The 19668-nt window shown below is 35.1% G+C and overlaps 1 protein-coding gene across 1 annotated transcript in view; it reads right to left on the reverse strand.

Moving 5' to 3' along the window:
* Positions 1-519: 519 nt before the first annotated feature.
* Positions 520-19668, reverse strand: part of GDPD1 (glycerophosphodiester phosphodiesterase domain containing 1) — a 40009-nt gene continuing 20860 nt past the window's right edge. Inside the window, exons 4-10 of the mRNA XM_045525635.1 lie at positions 17593-17638; positions 10805-10923; positions 10207-10296; positions 5825-5958; positions 3033-3092; positions 1567-1618; positions 520-1159 (exon numbers count right to left, since the gene is read on the reverse strand). Of these exons, the coding sequence (XP_045381591.1) occupies positions 1037-1159; positions 1567-1618; positions 3033-3092; positions 5825-5958; positions 10207-10296; positions 10805-10923; positions 17593-17638 (624 nt within the window). The 3' untranslated portion in view covers positions 520-1036. The remainder of the gene's footprint in view (positions 1160-1566; positions 1619-3032; positions 3093-5824; positions 5959-10206; positions 10297-10804; positions 10924-17592; positions 17639-19668) is intronic.

A 19668-nucleotide genomic window follows, 5' to 3' on the forward strand; every position in this document is an offset into this window, starting at 1 on the left:
GGATCTTGTCTTAATTAACAATTGATGAGCCCATTTTTAATGTTTAAAAAAATGGACTGGGGCCGGGCGAGGTGGCTCATGCCTGTAATCCTAGCACTCTGGGAGGCCGAGGCGGGTAGATTGCTCGAGGTCAGGAGTTTGAGATCAGCCTGAGCAAGAGCGAGACCCCATCTCTACTAAAAATAGAAACAAATTAGCTGGCTAACTAAAATATATATAGAAAAAATTAGCCGGGCATGGTGGCGCATGCCTGTAGTCCCAGCTACTCGGGAGGCTGAGGCAGTAGGATTGCTTAAGCCCAGGAGTTTGAGGTTGCTGTGAGCTAGGCTGACACCACGGCACTCACTCTAGCCAGGGCAACAAAGTGACACTCTGTCTCAAAAAAAAAAAAAAAGGACTGGGTAGAATTGTTACACACCTGAAAAAAGTTTCAAATAGAATCAACTGAGAAATCTAATTCAGTCTACAGATTTTATTTCTGATCAAGTAATCAACTTTTAGTTATTTTCTTGAGCCTGCCTGCTGTTACAATGTATAACTTGCCAGATTAACTATATCACTGATTTCTAAGTTCTTTTGCCATTGTATTTTTACCCTTTAACGAAGATGTACCTAGAAATAACAAGACAACACAGAATAGTTGTAATGACCTTCAATGTTTTTCTTTTACTAATTAGACAATCTTATTCCAGTGAAGGCTAATGTCAAATTTATCCAATAGTCTTTGATTTCAGAATTACTTATAATAGTAGAATACTGCATCATATACAGAAATCTTGATCAATAATCTTCTACTTATATCTCATAACCAGTTATCTTTCTAAACAATTTACAAATGTAGAATATGTAATATTGTTTAAAATAAATATACAATATATAGTTTCTACATTCTCATACAATCTTAAAAATGAGGTAACAAAAACTTAACTGATTAAACCTCTTACCATTCTGAAAATGGCTTACGGAAATGATGGTGAAATATTTTTTTCTTAGGTCTTTTCATGTTTTCTTTGAATGCGTCCAAGTACCTCTTTTTCTATGTTGAAAAATTATGTAAAAAATCCTTAAGCTTTGTTGGATAGTCTGTCATCACTCCAGTTGCTCCTAAATCAAAAGCTCTTTTGTACTCTTGTTCTTCATTTAATACCCAAATATACACCTGAAAATTAGAAACATCAGAAATATGAGAAGAAATATTAAAATAGAAAATTATTTTCATAACATTTATCCAATACAATCTTAGCACATTTAGAAATAATCTTTTAAAATTGTCATTTTCAGAAATCATTAGACCCTTTTTAAAAATTCCACTTTACTCATTAAATATGCACTGTCCCACCCATCTGACATCAGCTATTCTCCTATACATAAGAGGATTCTAGCTACAGAAATGCCAATGCTTTATTGCTAACTGTAAGGAAGGAGTTAATGTCCTCATCTGTGAATCAGTAAGCCAGTATCATCAGAGTCACAAACCAAATTAAGTCAGTTAAAAGTTCCTGCCCTTTACACGTGTTAAACTGATAAGCTATGCTATTTCCAAAATGCACCGTTCCAGAAACTTACTTGAATGCCTCGAGCAGTAAGATGATCAAACAAAGCTTTCCTCATTAGTAAGCTAGAAAAGAAAAGTATAACAGATTGTGGAATTTATTAGTCCTAATTAAGGACTAGAACTAGTCCCAGTCCTAACTTAGTCAATTTAGAGTTTAGTAAGCTCTAGTTTAATTTAATCACAATGCTTCAGCAAAACAAGCAATGGCTTTAAGTGATAATGGCTGCTGCGGATGAATTTATGTCTTAACTTCTGGATCTCCTTTCACTGATGGCTGCTAACTGATGGACAACCAGAATGTCCTTTCTATTCCTTGCTGCTACTAGATTCTTAGGAGACCCATTCTTGTTGACACAGCTCAATGGAGAGGAGGCTTCCTCACTTTCCCTGCTTGAGTCATATTGAGAATGAAAAAGAGCTGGGAAGTATGTGTTCCTAACCTTCCAAGTTAAAATAAGGCAGTAAATGTGGGTCAAGTTCTATAATATCATAGTTCAGTTATATAATGGATAAGTCTTTTGTAAACTATTTTAGAAACATTATGTCCATTAATTGTACTATCCTATATCTAGAAAAAAAGCATTTTTCAGTTCCAAATAAACTGACTTACAGTGAACTTTTAGAATATAAACCACTTGAGCAAGATGGGAACTAACTGTACTGAAAAGTTATACATGTCATTTCTATTCTGTTATGTCTATTACAATGGTTAAATAACAAAAACTAAAAATAGTTTAACACCAATTAAAAATGCATCCTTGAAAACTAGAAATTAAATCACGAATAAAGCAAAAAAGAATAAATTCTGTGGCACAGAGACAAGATAAAACTAATTTTCTAAGATTCTTTGAAAGAGGAGCTAAATAATAAAACATGATTTGGGACTATGAAAATATTTAAGCATTCAAGGTTCCATTTTAAAGCAAAATACAGCACAATTACTTTGTGGTTTTTTGCCTAAAATTAAACTCAACATGTTTAAATTAGGCATTTTCTTTAAAGTAGATGTCCAACCTGTAGGTGGCACATCTTTCTGCCGTTAAGATTTAGTATGGATTTTTCTGAAAAATATGCCATAGACAATATGTGCTTTTACATATGCTGTATTGCCACACTCCTTTTCACCATGTTTTTGACTGTGGGCTAGTGGAAACAGCAAGTAAGTAAAAGGGAATGGTTATTATCCCAACTCTGCTACTAACTAGCTAGATAACCCCAAGTAAATCATTTAACTGGGTGGATGGGGGCTCAGTTTTCTCACAAAGTTGGATGAGATTATCTCTCAAGATTCCTCCTAAGGTTTTGTGGCTAGGAATAAACTAGTTCTAAATGATTGATACATACCTATTTGCATAGTAGGTGCTCAGTGTGTCCTTGTTACAAATTACATGTGGAAATCTTGCACTAAATTTCAAGCATAGTACTTAATAAATATAGCTAAAGCAATAAATGCATATTAAAAAACTAAAATTCTTACATATCAGAAAGCCAGATGAGAAACTTTTGACTTCTAGACACAGTGTCTGGTTCTTTTAGCCTAGGGTAAAATAAAGTTTGAATTACTAATTAGAAACACAGGGATACATCAGTGTGTTAAAATAAAACAAGTTCAAAAATGAAAACGGTGCCTATACTAGCATGCTCTCAAAAAATATTTGTAAAAGGACAAAAAAACCCCAAAAAACAGCACAATTGGGTTCTGTGTCCACTGGTCTCAAGCTAACTTTCTGCTATCACTATTCAAAGGTAAAAAAAAATAAATAGAAGTTATCTTTTCAGAGACCCTAGTGTCCTAGGCTCATGTCTCTTCTCTCTTTTAGTGAAAACTCTTCCTCCTGCTTTGTCTGCTATAATTTAGTATATGGTAGATTTAAACACATAACCAAATTGTACTATGGAGTAAAAGATATTTTGGGATAAAAGTGAGACATTTAAAGAATATTTTTCTTTCCTTTGAAATATTAGTAGACCTGGACCCTGTCCTTTTAAATTATCCTTACTACTATAAAAAGTTTCCTTGACTTTTCAGGCCTCTGCTGAGTTCCTTCTTCCAATCTCTTTGATGCCTAGAGCAGCACAACTACCTGTGTTGTTAACTTTGGGTTGTGCCTATAAGAAATTCCTGATTTGCCTTCTACTATGAAGATTTCTCAGCTTCTTTCTAAGTTTATAAGTACACAGTGATTTTCATTCTCCTCAGATCTTCATTTCTTATTTTCTTTTTAACTCCTCCTGTCTACATTCTTAAGATAATTCTGAGAGTCCCCACACTTAAATTCATTTTTTTTCTTTCTCTCTGAATTCAGTTCTTATTACAAGCTCTCTAAATAAAACACAGGTCCTTTTTCCCTCTAACTTTGGCCCAGATGGAAAGTCCTGGTGCAATTTCAGGAATCTCAGGGATTTAGTACCTCAAATACTATTTGTCTTATTAAACAATTACTATATTGCCCTAGGAAGTATCCATCGTCTTCCACAGAAATATTAAAATACACAAAAGAATTCCACCTGTGTCTTAATCCATAATCACCTTTTTTTTTTTTGAGACAGAGTCTTGCTCTGTTGCCTGGGCTAGAGTGCTGTGGTGTCAGCCTAGCTCACAGCAACCTCATACTCCTGGGCTCAAGCAATCCTACTGCCTCAGCCTTCTTGAGTAGCTGGAACTACAGGCATGCACCACCATGCCCAGCTAATTTTTTCTGAATATTTTTGGTTGTCTGGCTAACTTCTTGCTATTTTTTTTTTTAGTAGAGATGGGGTCTTGCTCTTGCTCAGGCTGGTCTCGAACTCCAGACCTCATGCAATCCTCCCACCTTGGCTTCCCAGAGTGCTAGGATTACAGGCGTTGAGCCCCCGCATCCGGCCTGTGCAGTTTGTTCTTATGTCTGTATTTCAATATTTGCTTCTAAAACACATGAAGATAATCTAAAGCACACAATAGTCTATTCCAGGCCAAAGGAAAGCTAAGTACTTTAGGAATAAATGTTTGGGAATCATTTTAATCTAGCAAATGAAAATATTTTCTTTATAGACAAATGTTTTCTGCTGTTTTATCTGGGAAACAGAATATAATTAAATATAATTAGGATAGATAAAATAAACATGCTAATCACTAAAAAACTCAAATTGGAAAACAGGCATGAAATAGAAACTGAGAACAAGAGCACTGACCAAATCGTTTTTCTGACCATTATCATCTAATGTCTGCTGCAATTTATGTTCTGCTTGATTTTTTTCCCAAGTCATTAGCTTTATTGAGACATGCTACAGAAGAGGAAAGCTTTTCAGCTTGATTTTTAAAAATTCTATTTTGGGTATGAAAAATGTTTTCATGCAAGTGAAATCACATTTAAATAATCTCAGGAACTTCAAATTCCTTTGTCATGACTCAGTCATTATTATGAATCTCAGCTAGAAATCACATTCTAAGTGTGCAGGATTTTGAGATGAAGCTGTCTTTTTTTAATAATAATAATTTAACAATTAAAGCTATCACTTATTGAGTGCTTATTATTTGCCAGGCAATCTAAGTATTTTATACATTTTTATCTTTCTAGTAAATTGAGTGAAATGCAAGGCTTTGTGCCTAGTACAGAAATTACATAAATATAGGAGTATTTTATATAAACTAATGGCCACTCTTTTCTTTCTCCTATCTCCAGAGGTTTTTGAGGTAGTGGTGGTGGTGGTGGTGGTGGTGGTTTTTCTTCATAAGTGTATTTTAGTAACACTACTTGAGAATCTGGAGTTTAATAGAATTTCGGCTGCATTTAGTTGCCAGTGAAGTAGAAAGAAGTAATGGAAGTTGAAAGGCAATTGCTATTTGATGTCAGAATAAAAGAATTATTAACCTTCTGTAATTAAGTTCAATTTTTTTGAGATGGGGGTCTAACTATGTTGCCCAGGCTGGTCTCAAACTCCTGGCCTCAAGCAATTTTCCCACCTCAGCCTCCTGAGTAGCTGGGGTTGCAGGTGCATGCCACAACGCCAGTCTCAAGCTCAATTATTTTTACCTGACTTCTGACTACACAGGCACAGAAAATCATTTTATAACCTGAGATGGTTCTAGATTAAGTGCAGATAATCCTTTATTATTCATTTTGGAGAATGTGTCTTAATTATATGAAAAAGCATTGTTAATGTAGGTCAGATAATAAAACATGGAAATAACTACAGAAATCTCTTCCTTCTCATTTATATTGATATTAATGAGCCAATATCTTAGTCCTCCCATAATTGATAATTGATGAAAATAGGGTAACCACTTACTTCAATATGATAGAAGGCATTGGTATTTCAAAAAACTGTTCTCGAATGGGCACGAAAGGCAAGAGGCCAGTGAAGAAAAGGCCAAGAATGAGGAGAACACGTTGTAGACTGAAGAGGATAGGAATATCTGAATTCTAAAAGATACAAACAATATTATATGTTACTTTGCAACTGCTCAAATAAAGAGGATTATTTCACAGCCCTCAAATTTTGCCAAGACTATATCTTGACATCTATTATAAGCATTCCATGAATTATGAACATCCATTGACAAACACACTACACTTAAAAATGGCTAGTCTTTGACAAATGGGTCTGAATCTACCTTGGAGTCTTATAGTGTAATTAATCGATGTTACTAAAGCTTCTCTATTCCCTTCTCTCTGTTTTTGCAACACCACATCTGTCTGTTTGTTATAGTATTTACAATGAGAAACTAAACATACCAGAATCTAATGGAACAAAATGAAGAAATGAATATATAAGATATTCAGTAACCTTACTTTGTTTTAAAAATATAGATCTATACATATGTGTATCTATAAATATATATATCAAGACTGTTGCAAATATATTATCTTTCATCTATGTTATGAATCAAATATAAAATATAAATAAGATTTTAGGCCAGGAGCAGTGGCTCAAGCCTGTAATCCCAGTACTTTGGGAGGTTAAGGCAGGAGGATCACTTGAGCCCAGGAGTCTGAGGTTGCAGTGAGCTATGGTTGCAACACTGTACCTCAGCCTGGGTGACAGAGCGAGATTCTGTCTCTAAATTAAAAAAAAAAAAGGATTTTATAAGCTAGTCCAAGAATCTAACCACCATTTTAAGTTTCTATTGGAAAATGTGCTCAAGATCCCAAAACTTAAAATGCAAACTGTATATATTATATGTATTTTTAATTGTGCTAAAATGCACATAATTTATCATCTTAATGATTTTTAAGTGTACAGTTCAATGGTTTTAAGTATATTCACATTGTTGTGTAACCAACCTCCAGAAGTCTTTTCATCTTGCAAAACTGAAACTCCATACCATTAAACAACTTCCCATTCCCCCTTCCTCTTCCCTCTCCTACATTAAAAAAAAAAAACAAATAAAAATGATGGTTAAATTGAATTTTTCTATAAAAAGTAATACATTAAAAAATCATGCAAAAAGTAATTTAAATAATTAGCTATAAATTACCTATTTTTTATTTTAAAAAAAGAGCAAATAAGTTCGAGAATTTATTTTGCCCCTTTGTTTACATGGTGCTTTGTAATGTTTTTGGCTTATTTATATACAGGTTTTTCAGCTATAACACAATATACTAGTCCCTGAAAAACCTTAAGTTCTGCAAATTCATACACTAAGGATAACAGAGCTTATGAGAAAAATAGGGTTGGGGCTGACTCAAAACTTATGCAACTTTGGAACCAGACAACTAAAAACAATAATTGGTACTTCTAGAGAGCCATGCCAGGCTGCCAGTGAGGGGTGGAGGGACAATATGCTGGCAAATGTTTAACAAACTAGCTGTATCTCATCTTTTTTTTTTTTGGAGATACGGGGTCTCACACTATGTTTACCCAGGATGACTTGAACTCCTGGGATCAAGAGATTCTCCTATTCAGCCTCCCAAGTAGCTGAACTACAGGTGCATGCCACCATCCCTAGCTTATAACACATATTTTTTAAATTAGAATTTTGGATGGGATTTGAATTTTCTTTACTGTTCAGGAAATTCTAATCTACAGCCAAGTTCCATCACCCATGTGTGACCCGGATTCCTTTTATTTTTATATTTTGAGTTTCTAGCATCTGTGAATTAAACAGCAAATGTAAAATGCTTATAAATCATACTTAAAGAATTGCAAAAATGTATCACTTAATTATACAGCATGTTGGTAATTTAAACAACAAATTTTATTGAGACATTTTTATCAAGATGTTTGAAAACTGCTGCTGAAAGGTTTTTGGAGTCTTTGAATTCTAAAATGACAGAAAGCCAGAGGCTTCTGGAAAAATATGTGAATCCAGGGAAAGTTCTGTGATTGTGAGTCAAAAGAGAGATTTTACTTTGAAATAATTATAGACTCAAAGAAAGTTGCAAAAATAGTCTAATCCCATGTGCCCTTCACCCAGCTTCCCCGAAATGTGACATCTGATGTAACTGTAGCACAGTATAAAAACCAGGAATTTACATTGGTAAATTACTATTAATTAGACTACAGATCTTATTCAGTTTTCATCATTTTTTTAAACGGCATTCATTTGTGTGTGTGTGTGTATAGTTCTATGCGATTTTAACCGACATATAGATTACCACAAACAAGATACAGAACTGTTTCATCACCACACAACTCCCTTGTGCTATCTTTTTATATTTGTTCCCACTCTCAACCACACCCTAAGTCTCTGTCCCCTGGCAGCCACTAATCTGCTCTCCCTGTCTACAGTTTTGAGAATGTTATATAAATGGAATCATACAGTATGCAACAGTTTGAGGTTGAATTTTTTTCACTAAGCATAATGCCTTTGAGGACCATCCAGGTTCTTGCATATATCATAGTTCATTCCATTTTATGACTGAATAGTATTCCATTGTGTGGAGATGCCCAAGTTTGTTCAGCCATTTATTTATTGAAGGACGTTTGGATTGTTTGCAGGATGTTACTTTTATGAATAAAGTTGCTATAAACATTCATGTACAGGTCTTTGTGTACATAAGTTTTCATTTTATGCCCAAGAGGAGATTGCTGGCTCATATGGTAAGTATATGTTTAGTTTTATTTATTTATTTATTTATTTATTTTGAGCCAGAGTCTCACTCTGTTGCCCGGGCTAGAGTGAGTGCTGTGGCATCATCTTAGCTTACAGCAACCTCAAACTCCTGGACTCAAGCGATCCTTCTGCCTCAGCCTCCCGAGTAGCTGGGACTACAGGCATGTGCCACCATGCCCGGCTAATTTTTTTCTATATATATTTTTAGCTGTCCATATAATTTCTTTCTATTTTTAGTAGAGACGGGGTCTCACTCTTGCTCAGGCTGGTCTCGAACTCCTGAGCTCAAACAATCCGCCCGCCTTGGCCTCCCAGAGTGCTAGGATTACAGGTGTGAGCCACCGCGCCCGGCCCTATATGTTTAGTTTTATAAGAAACTACCCAACTATTTAAGAGTGTGGCTGTACTATTTACATTTCTACCAGCAGTCTAGAAGAGATCTAGTTTCTGTGCATCCTTTCCAGCATTTAGTATTATCACTATTTTTTTTTATTTCAGCATATTATGGGGGTACAAATGTTTAGGTTACGTATATTGCCCTTACTGCGCCCCCCAGTCAGAGCTTCAATCGTGTCCATCTCCCTATCACTATTTTCTATTTGAAAAATTCTTTGATGATGTAAAAAGATCAGCAGGCCTCAAAAGTACATTATCTCCCTTGCAATAACATTTGAAATACCATCAGACAATGATTATTTATGGACAAGTCTTAGTTTTAAGTTCTTAGGAACCTAAAGCCACTCAGCCCAGTAATTGCTCTCTTCTCTCCTTTTATACACAAGCTACTTTAGGATCACACAGACCTCGATACACATAAAACTTTCTTGCCTCAATTGTATTTTGAATTGTAATGGTGCTGACTTTGCATGTTTTTGCCTTCTCTGCTAGGAAGGCAGGCCTTCCCAAGGAGTTCTTCGTATTTGAGAATTGCTACTTATATAATATTTCTTCTGCACTATCATTTACATTCTAAAAAAGTCTTCAGTGTTCAAGATATTTTAACATTTTTAATTTCAAATTCTCTTAGCTGACTATATCTAAATTTGTTTATGAAGGTTTAGCATATAATTTCAAAATATATCAAATTAATTTTTTATAGACATATTTTCTTCAACCAGAAAATTTTCAGTGGGTAGTTGGCCCTGCTTTTATATACTATCTGATAATCATGACCTTGGCTTAATTTGATTAAGTCTGTTTGTGGGGTAGGTTAAAAAGAAGCTAAAGCTAAAGAGTTGAAGGACTGAATACTTTCTTTAGTTCAAAAGTACACAAAAAATTCCAATTACCTAACAAAAGACAGTCATTAAAACATGAATCATATTTTGTCCTATAATGCACATAATAAAATACTGGTGAAATATTAGTATGTGAAAATAATAATTCTGTGAACTAGTACAACTACATTGAACTTAAATTGCAAAGTCCAAATCTATTATCTCTACTGTATTATTAACAGTAAACTTCTGGCTAGTTGCTTCCACTCAGTACCATCTGTCTTTGTATGAAGGCTATGATATAAGAAAAATTTTTTAAATTATTATTGTAAGAAACATCTTTATAGAAACACAAGAACAACAAAGAGAGATCATTCTGTACCATTTTTGAAGCTTACCTCTTTGTAGCACTTTTCTACAATTTCATAACTGGCATTACCCCACACTGTTATGTGTTCTCGTTTATACTGCTTCACCAACTCTGAAACCTACATGTGAAAATTCAAAATTTTATGCATGTGCCTATTTGTAAATCTACTAACATTTCACTTAAAAAATTAATTATAATGACTATCTGCCAATGTATAGTAGAAAATTTTAGAAGAACCAATACATAAATTCAGACTATTTTATAAAATACAAAAATTATTTATATTTTCCCATTATATAATTTATTTAATAGAATACAACGATTTAGTAATTTGACATAAACTAACGACAAATGAAACAAGCTAAACTAGAATTATATAAACGCCAGAATGATTGGTTCATAGGAGCTCACTTTTATCCATGACTGAGACACGCCAACTTACTCTGAAAATAGGCTCTCCTACAGTAAAGTGATCTCTTCTATCAGGGCATTATTTAAAACAATGCTGATGCTTAGAGTATCACATTTCCTTGATCACTATCAATCTATGCAGTCACCTACTCTAACCTTATTTAGTTTGTGAAATTGGATGCAACACACCCCAGAGGAGGCAATGCCTTGAGTACCTTCTTAATCAGCACATTGTTGTTGACTTTGATATCGATGTTAATGGGAGTGTTAGGGAAGGCCTCAAAAACTTCCTTCAGTAATGGAATTCGGTTATCTTTTCCTTCACATTGGCATGCTGAGAAAGCAAGATTTTTAAATGTATTTTTAAAAGGTAATTTTACTTTTGTGATGATTAGAAAAGTTATAGTATGGTATTCATTAAAGGACATTTACAAAATAAGGAAAAGTATAAGGAAGAAAAAAAATCATGTAAAATCCAACAACTTAGATATAATCATCAGGACCATTTGGTGTACTGTCTACTCTTTTTTCCTATGCATAAATCAATATAGTAATAATATAGTGTGCCTACAGATTTTAACCTGATCTTTTTATATAAAAATAAATATTTTCATGTGGGTACACTTTATAATTTTGATTTGAATTTTATTAATTAAATCTTTAAATTTTGAGATAACTATAGATTCACAAGCAGTTGTAAGAAATAATACAGAGAGATCTATGCACCCTTGATCCAGATTTCCCAGAAGTAACCTCTTGCAAAACTATAGTACATGCCCTCTTGTTACGATAGGGGGCTCCGTCGGTTCATTGTCCATGGCGAATGTATCTTGCTTTTGCTCTGTGAACCTGTATCTCGCTCTTGCTCTGTAAACCTATTTGTCCTTCTCCTCAATAAATTTCATTTCACATTTGCCTTGCTTTTGGTGTGTCTGGTCATTCTTCAGCGAAGAGCACACCAAGATCCGAGAACAGAACAGACTATGACTACTACCCAACACAATTTGTTTACATATATTCAAGGTTGGGTTGTTTCCTGTTTTTAATTATCATGAAAAGTATCAATAACTACATTTTTATGATAATTACAAACAGTAAACAACCCAAACTTGAGAACATACTATGAAGGTTGCAGATACCAGGATGAAATCACTTTTGTCAGACCCACACAAATATAGCCAGGAAGCCACAAAGAGAAGGCTGATACCTAAGAGAAGAACTCATACATGTCTGAGGTAAGAACTGTTTCCAAGGACTTTCTAAAACTCATAAGAAACCCTTTCACATCCTTCATGCATCTGCTGATTTGGCAAGGTATATCACCATACATTCTTTTTTTTTTTTGAGACAGTGTGTCGCTTTGTTGCCCTGGCTAGAGTGAGTGCCATGGCGTCAGCCTAGCTCACAGCAACCTCAAACTCCTGGGCTTAAGCGATCCTATTGCCTCAGCCTCCCGAGCAGCTGGGACTACAGGCATGCGCCACCATGCCCAGCTAATTTTTTCTATATATATTTTAGTTGGCCAGATAATTTCTTTCTATTTTTAGTAGAGATGGGGTCTCGCTCTTGCTGAGGCTGGTCTCGAACTCCTGACCTCGAGCGATCTGCCCGCCTCGGCCTCCCAGAGTGCTAGGATTACAGGCGTGAGCCACCACGCCTGGCCTATACATTCTTTAGGAATGAAGTAATTCACATAAGATGCCTTGCCCATAATGGCATCTCCACTAATGTACTGTCAACTCTGGCTTTGACCCTCTGGAACCAATGAACTCTGCTTCTAAGCAGCTTATATGAACCACTCCCTTTTTGCTAATAAAAGCTTCTCTTTATCCTTCCCTCACGCAATGCTCTGTTGGCTTGGAATTTCATGCATACTGTATTATAATCCTTATTTCTCATTCTCAAGTAAACTCAAAGTATTTGGAGATAGTTTTCTCTGTGTATTTTTTTAGGTTGATAATACATATAATAAAAAATGTTTAAAGAAAACCACAGTATAATATTACAACCACGATATTGACATTAACACAATCTACTAATCTTATTCTACTATGAATTTAAAAGGTTTCAAAATACTCCACTGAGTAGTTATATACTAATTTATTTTAATTTAACCATACCCCTACTAGTAGATACTGAGATTGTTTCTAAAGTCTTGCTATATCATCACGGAATTTTTCAGAGATTGAGAATAATATTCAAGCAAGAGAAGTACATACTAATTCAGTGATGTGTTGAAGAATTATATTGATGCAGTTATTCAAAGAAAATTTGAGTCATGAAAAATTAGGAGATTTTAATCAACCTTTGTATTTCCTGAGGATTATTTTCTTTACTCTTTCTCTAATCCCTTTGACTTTAATCATTTATATAATTTACTAAACATACTATATAACTATTGTAAAAGTTTCTCCTTCTATCTCAAACTTCAATTCCACAAATCTGCAAATAACCAAATGATGAAAAATCCTTTATTCCATTGCATTGTATAGCAAGTCAAAACAAAGATGCATAGATGCATATCAAAAATTTAAGTTAAATCCATGTCAGAAAATTAAATTATTTATAAGAATTCATGGGAAAAGCAGCAAGTAAATGAAAAAAAAAGAAAAATCTGTTACTGCACTTGTAATTCTCATGGTGTTCTGGGTCATTATGATGGGACTATAAATTACTTGGTTCTGCTTTCCTGGCCCCAAAGTAAGCACATGATCACTCTGAGACCCTTTTTTTTTTTCTTTTCCTTTTTTTTTAAGACAGAGTATTGCTCTGTTGCCTGGGCTAGAGTGCCATGGCATCAGCCTAGCTCACAGCAACCTCAAACTCCTGGGCTCAAGTGGCCCTCCTGCCTCAGCCTCCAGAGTAGTTGAGACTACAGGTGGTGCCACCATTCCCGGCTAAGTTTTTCTATTTTTAGTAAAGACTGGGTCTCACTCTTGCTCAGGCTGGTCTTGAATTCTTGACCTCGTGCAATCCTCCTGCCTCAGCCAGAATATGCTAGGATTACAGGTATGAGCCACTGCACCTGGCCTGAGACCCATTTAAGCATAACAATACGGACACTGGGAGAGAAGGTCTGCTAAACTCCTCAGCTGAATGAATGATGCACATGCTGCCAAGAGTCTATCTCTATGTGGAAAAGGTGTCCTTGAGAACAAAGCTAACACAGATGAAAGCAGAACCACGAAATGGAGATAGAGACCGATTACTGCTTGAGCAATTGGATCCAGTCGTGTCTGAAGGCTTTCTAACACGAGAACCATGATTAGACATTTTTTTTTTTGCTTAAATTATCTTGGGATGGGTGTCTAGCACTTATAAATCAAAGAGTTTAAACTTATCAAAGACTATATAATTTTGGTCAGGTGTGGTGGCTCACGCCTGTAATCCCGGCACTCTGGGAGGCTGAAGCGGGAGGATCGCTCGAGGTCAGGAGTTCGAGACCAGCCTGAGCAAGAGCGAGACCTCGTCTCTACTAAAAGTAGAAAGAAATGATCTGGACAGCTAAAATTATATATATAGAAAAAAATTAGCCAGGCATGGTGGCGCATGCCTGTAGTCCCAGCTACTCGGGAGGCTGAGGCAGCAGGATCACTTAAGCCCAGGAATTTGAGGTTGCTGTGAGCTTGATGCCATGGCACTCTAACCCGGGCAACAGAGCGAGACTGTCTCAAAAAAAAAAAAAGACTATATAATTTAAAAATTATAGATAAAAAATTTTTAACTAAAATATAAAATAAAATAAAAATTAAGTATATAGTAGACAGCTATTGTTTTTACCTACCCAGCATTCTTCCTTCCTTTGGAAAACTGCACCTCCCTTATTCCACATTGTTCTGATAGGGCTGTCAATCTTAGTACCCACTCCCCACTCACCCTTAGGTGTGGGCATATGATCATAATACCCCCATCTCTTTGCTTTAAGATGGCCACATGACCCAGGCTGGGCCAAGCAACATCTTTATCTGGGACTTTTCTCTTGAAGCTCATAGGGAAGACTGCCTTTTTCTCCTGGAATCATAGTGCAGGCAAATTAAAAAATTAATTTAGCAGTCAAAAGAATTGCCATGGGGCAATAGCTATTCACACCCAAGTAAGATATATGCAAGAATCAACTTAGAAAAAGGTCAAACAGACAAAACTAACTTTGGAACAGCAAAATAACATGTATAATAAGGATAATATTGTGTCTAATAGTGAGGTAACAAGGAAATTAAAATGTAGGCTAAGAAAAAAAAATGTGCTAAAGTGATATAAATATGTATAAATCTGATGACTCAGCCAGCATAGAATGTAGAAAAATATTTGGAAAAAGAAAAGTTTGTCCCCGTATTTTTCCAGTTAGAGAATAAACAGTTAGGAAATGGTAAACTATGAAAAGAAAAGAGGAACATAACAGGAAACAGGAAAGATAAGTAAGGAGTATACTATAGGATGTGATGAATGATGGAACAGTGGTCCCTATACCATGCTAGAACTTTAAAACTGATAATTATAGTCAACTCTAGATTCTCCATATTATGTATTTTCCATGAAAAAAAAAGAGGCTACTTTCAAATAAGCAGGATAGATAATAACAAATCCTTTGGTTAACACTTTTTTATGTTCCTTCTTTACATTTCCTTTTTAATATAGCCTGTGACACATCAAAGAACCCTTTACAAGAAAATACTTAATTACTTCTTCAGTAAAGTTGTGAACCACAAAGAGAGCAAGAGGCCTGAAATTTGTATTCCTGTAATAGTCTCTCTCTCCAGTATTTAAAGAAAAGTAAGCAAGAGTTTTAAGCAGGGGAATAGGATAGGAGAAACTGCAGAACTTTCTGACTAATCTAAGTTTTTACACTACTATTTATTAGTATGTTTCTCTGCGGTTTTTTTCTATAGAGACAGAGTCTCATTATGTTGCCCAGGATGGTCTTGAGCTCCTGGCCTCAAGCGATCCTCTGGTCTTGGCCTCCCAAAGTGCTAGGATTATAGGCATGAGTCACCAATCCTGGCCAGCTATTTATTAGTCTATTTCAAATGCAGTCAACTTCACATTTGAGCAATAGTCTAAAGTTAATTATGATATGTGTTGAACACAATATGAAATGAAAGCTTATTTTTCTTTACGGTTGTCTAAAACTTGAGAGTACTTGGCAATGCTATTAATATAGCATTTGAGAAGACTGTTCAGATGGAGAGGCAATATGGTATATCTGAATACTGGCCTGGTAAAGAGGAGACCTAGTTTCAAGTTCTAGCATTGTCATTTACTTGCATTTGACAGTCTCAAAGGTCTCTTCACATTCAAAAGTTTTATGACTTTATGAGAGAGATATAAAACTAGAAAAAGGATAAAACATTTTCTTCCTCAAAGGATCTTTTAAGCTTTAGTTTTGCTCAACAAAGGAAAAAATATGAAAAAGTTCACTTCTGAAATTTTCTTAACCTTCACAAGTCCAAAATTGACATAAATATTACAATAGTTTGGCAAGTATCATCCTATAAATTACAGAATGAAAAAAATGTTTCTTCAAATCAACGTACTTTAAAAATACTTACCTGGAAGGCAAAGTCAAACATACATGAGATTTAAATATTACTTAGAAATAGCTAATTTGGCCGGGCGCGGTGGCTCACGCCTGTAATCCTAGCTCTGGGAGGCCGAGGCGGGTGGATCGCTCGAGGTCAGGAGTTCGAGACCAGCCTGAGCAAGAGTGAGACCCCGTCTCTACTAAAAATAGAAAGAAATTATCTGGCCAACTAAAAATATATATACAAAAAAATTAGCCGGGCATGGTGGCTCATGCCTGTAGTCCCAGCTACTCGGGAGGCTGAGGCAGTAGGATCGCTTAAGCCCAGGAGTTTGAGGTTGCTGTGAGCGAGGCTGATGCCACGGCACTCACTCTAGCCCGGGCAACAAAGTGAGACTCTGTCTCAAAAAAAAAAAAAAAAAAAAAAAAAAAAAAAAAAAAAAAAAGAAATAGCTAATTTTAAAATTTTTCTGATTTTTATATGGCTTTCCAAAATTTCCCTATTAATGAGAAATTATTAAAGTAATAGCCAATTTTAAATCTAGTTCATGGAATTTACAGTTCTTTTTGAAAATTAATATCAATACATTTTTTTAATATGAAGGGGGAATCAAGAGGAGGATTCAATTTCCTTTTTTTTTTTTTTTTTGAGACACAGTCTTACTCTGTCGCACTGGGTAGAGTGCAGGGGGATCATTGTAGCTCACTGTAGCCTCAAACTCCTGGGCTCAAGTGATCCTCCTGCCTCAGCCTCCTAAGTAGCTGGGACACCCAGTTAAATCAATAGATCCTTGACACTTATCCAAGACTTCAACTATATGCAAACCATACCAAGGTATATATATTTGAATCATTCAAAATGTGAGGCTGACTTGTGATAATGAGGGAACATATACCTGCTCAGCACCTGTGTCTCAAGGTAATGTATTTCCATTCTAAACGTGTAGTAACTAATAAATTAGGTCTAGGGACATGTTTCTTTGTGAGAAATGTTCCCTCTAAAGAAAGAAAATTGCTAAGTGAAGAGGACTAGACAACGGTTTATTTGACCGAAAGAAGTCTCTTCAACCATTTAAGATACGGAGCAGCTAAATGACAGAATAAATGTTATAGATTGAACCAGAAAAGATCTGAAAGGGGTCCTCCTTCCCAATTATTGTTATTTATTCTTTATTATATTTCTGATGGATGACTACTATAAGTTATAGTAATATTCTAGAATTTGAAGCTTTACAAGTACAATGTATCCCTAATAATACCAGGGTTTCTTGTAATTACTACTCAGGTTTAAATTAACTGCATATGAATTTAAATAGAATTAACCAGTTAAATCTTTGGGCCTGACCATGTCAGGGTCAGATGACTATCAGGGTTTCAGATTTGGACAAGCTTAGAGCCAGTACTTTTAGCAAGAACTTATTGTGACAAGAGAACACACATGCGCTTCTCAGCATAAATGTTTAAGCCACAAATGATAAATGTTACCTCTTTGAAATGTGACATCCAGTTTGCCAAGGTAAGGTGGAAGCTCCTTTAAAAGATATGATTGAAAAAAGTTAGCTTCAAAAAATAAGAAGTATTTTAGTGTCTTATATTAAGGCATAAAGATTTGCTTCTTCAAAATAAAAAGAACAAAACACCACATATGTTTACCTAGGGCACCCTTTAGCAGAACATTCCCAACGGCAAATTAACGATATAATTCCTTACTTCTACCACCAACAAGAAATCTTTACTATTTAATTTAGACCTTTTCTCAATAATACAAAAAAATTTCAGTAGAAAGTGTCAAGAATAGAAAAATTCAATGAAAACAAAAGAAAAACAATAATTAAATACAAAAATCTTTAAACTCACTAATAATCAAAGAAATGCTAATTAAAATTTAATTTAGGCCGAAAGTGATTATTCATGCCCATAATTCTAGTACTCCAAGAGGCTGAGGTGGGAGGATTGCTGGAGTTCAGGAGTTTGAGACCAGCCTGAGCAAGAGCAAGACCTTGTCTCTACTAAAAATATAAAAATTAGCCAGGTGTGGTGGCGTGCACCTGTAGTCCCAGCTACTTTGGAGGCTGGAGGATCGCTTAAACCCAGGAGTCTAAGGTTGCAGTGAATTATGATGACACCACTGTACTCTACCCAGGGCCATAGAGCGAGACTCTGTCTAAAAAAAACAACAACAAAAAAATTAATCTAGCAAATTAACAAATCTTTGGTATAATTGTAATGTCCAATAGTGGCAAATATTCTTTTACCCAATAATTTCCCTTATGGGAGTATATTTAGAGAAATAATTTTAAATATAAAGAAAAATTTATCTTTATGTAAATAACTTAAATAAATATAAATAGTTATATATATGTTTTTATAAATATATCATTTTTTTTCCTTTGAGACATGGTCTTACTCTGTTGCCTAGTTTGGAGTGCAGTGGTTTGATTATAGCTCACTGTAACCTTGAATTCCTGGGCTCCAGCAATCCTCCTGCCTCAGCCTCCTGAATAGCTGGGATTACAGGTACATACCGCCACACTGGGCTACTTTTTAAATTTTTTTGTAGAGATAGGTTTTCGCTATGTTGCCCAGACTGGTCTCAAACTCCTGGCCTCAAGCAATCCTCCTGCCTCAGCCTCCCAATGTGCTAAGATTACAGGTATAAGCCACCATGACCACCCTCTAAATTTATCTTTATTTTTATCTTTAGCAATAACTTTACATAAGCACCTAAAGATACAGAAAGCTTTATCTTTACTCATAAACATGTTCAGTGCAGTGTTGTCTATAATGATGAAAACTTAGAACTAATCCAATGTTCAACAATAGAAGAATGGTTAAAAATAACTATATATTCACACAATGGAATAACTGCAGTCATTTGAAATGTCCATGAAAGAACAGCATGGAATCTGAAAGGCTAAATATTGTATGAGTCCAACTATATGACATTCTGGAAAAGGCAAAAGGGATAGCAAAAAGATCTGTGGTTGCCAAGGGCTACGGGAAGGGAGGGCTAAATAGGCAGAGAACGGAAGATTTTTAGGACAGTGAAACTATTTTGTATGACGGTATAATAGCAGATACACGTCATTATAAATTTGTCCAAACCCAAAGAATGTTGTCCAACACCAAGAATAAACCCTAATGTAAACTATGGACTATGGGCAATAATGATGTGTCAATGTATGTTCATCAACTGTAAAAAATGTTCCACTTCTACCAAAGTTATCAAAAGAGAAGGAAAAAAAGTACCATTCTGGTGCAGATGTTGATAGTGAGGGAGGCTGTACCTTGTGTGGGTAACTGTGCGGGTATGTGAAAACTCTGTATTTTCCACTCAATTTTGCTATGAACCCAAAACTTCTCTAAAAAATGAAGTCTATTTTTTCTTAAAAAGCATGGGAAAATGTTTATCATGCTATAAAGTGTTTAAAACACAATGTATATGATACATAGTAAGAACACAAATCTAAATAAACCTACAGTGTATACTATACATACAGATAGAACTCTGTTAAAGTAAGTTTTCTTTAGGTGGTAAAATTAGGCATTATTTTTCCTTCC

Source organism: Lemur catta, chromosome 15 (assembly GCF_020740605.2).
Source record: "Lemur catta isolate mLemCat1 chromosome 15, mLemCat1.pri, whole genome shotgun sequence".
In the NCBI taxonomy this organism is placed as follows: Eukaryota; Metazoa; Chordata; class Mammalia; order Primates; family Lemuridae; genus Lemur; species Lemur catta.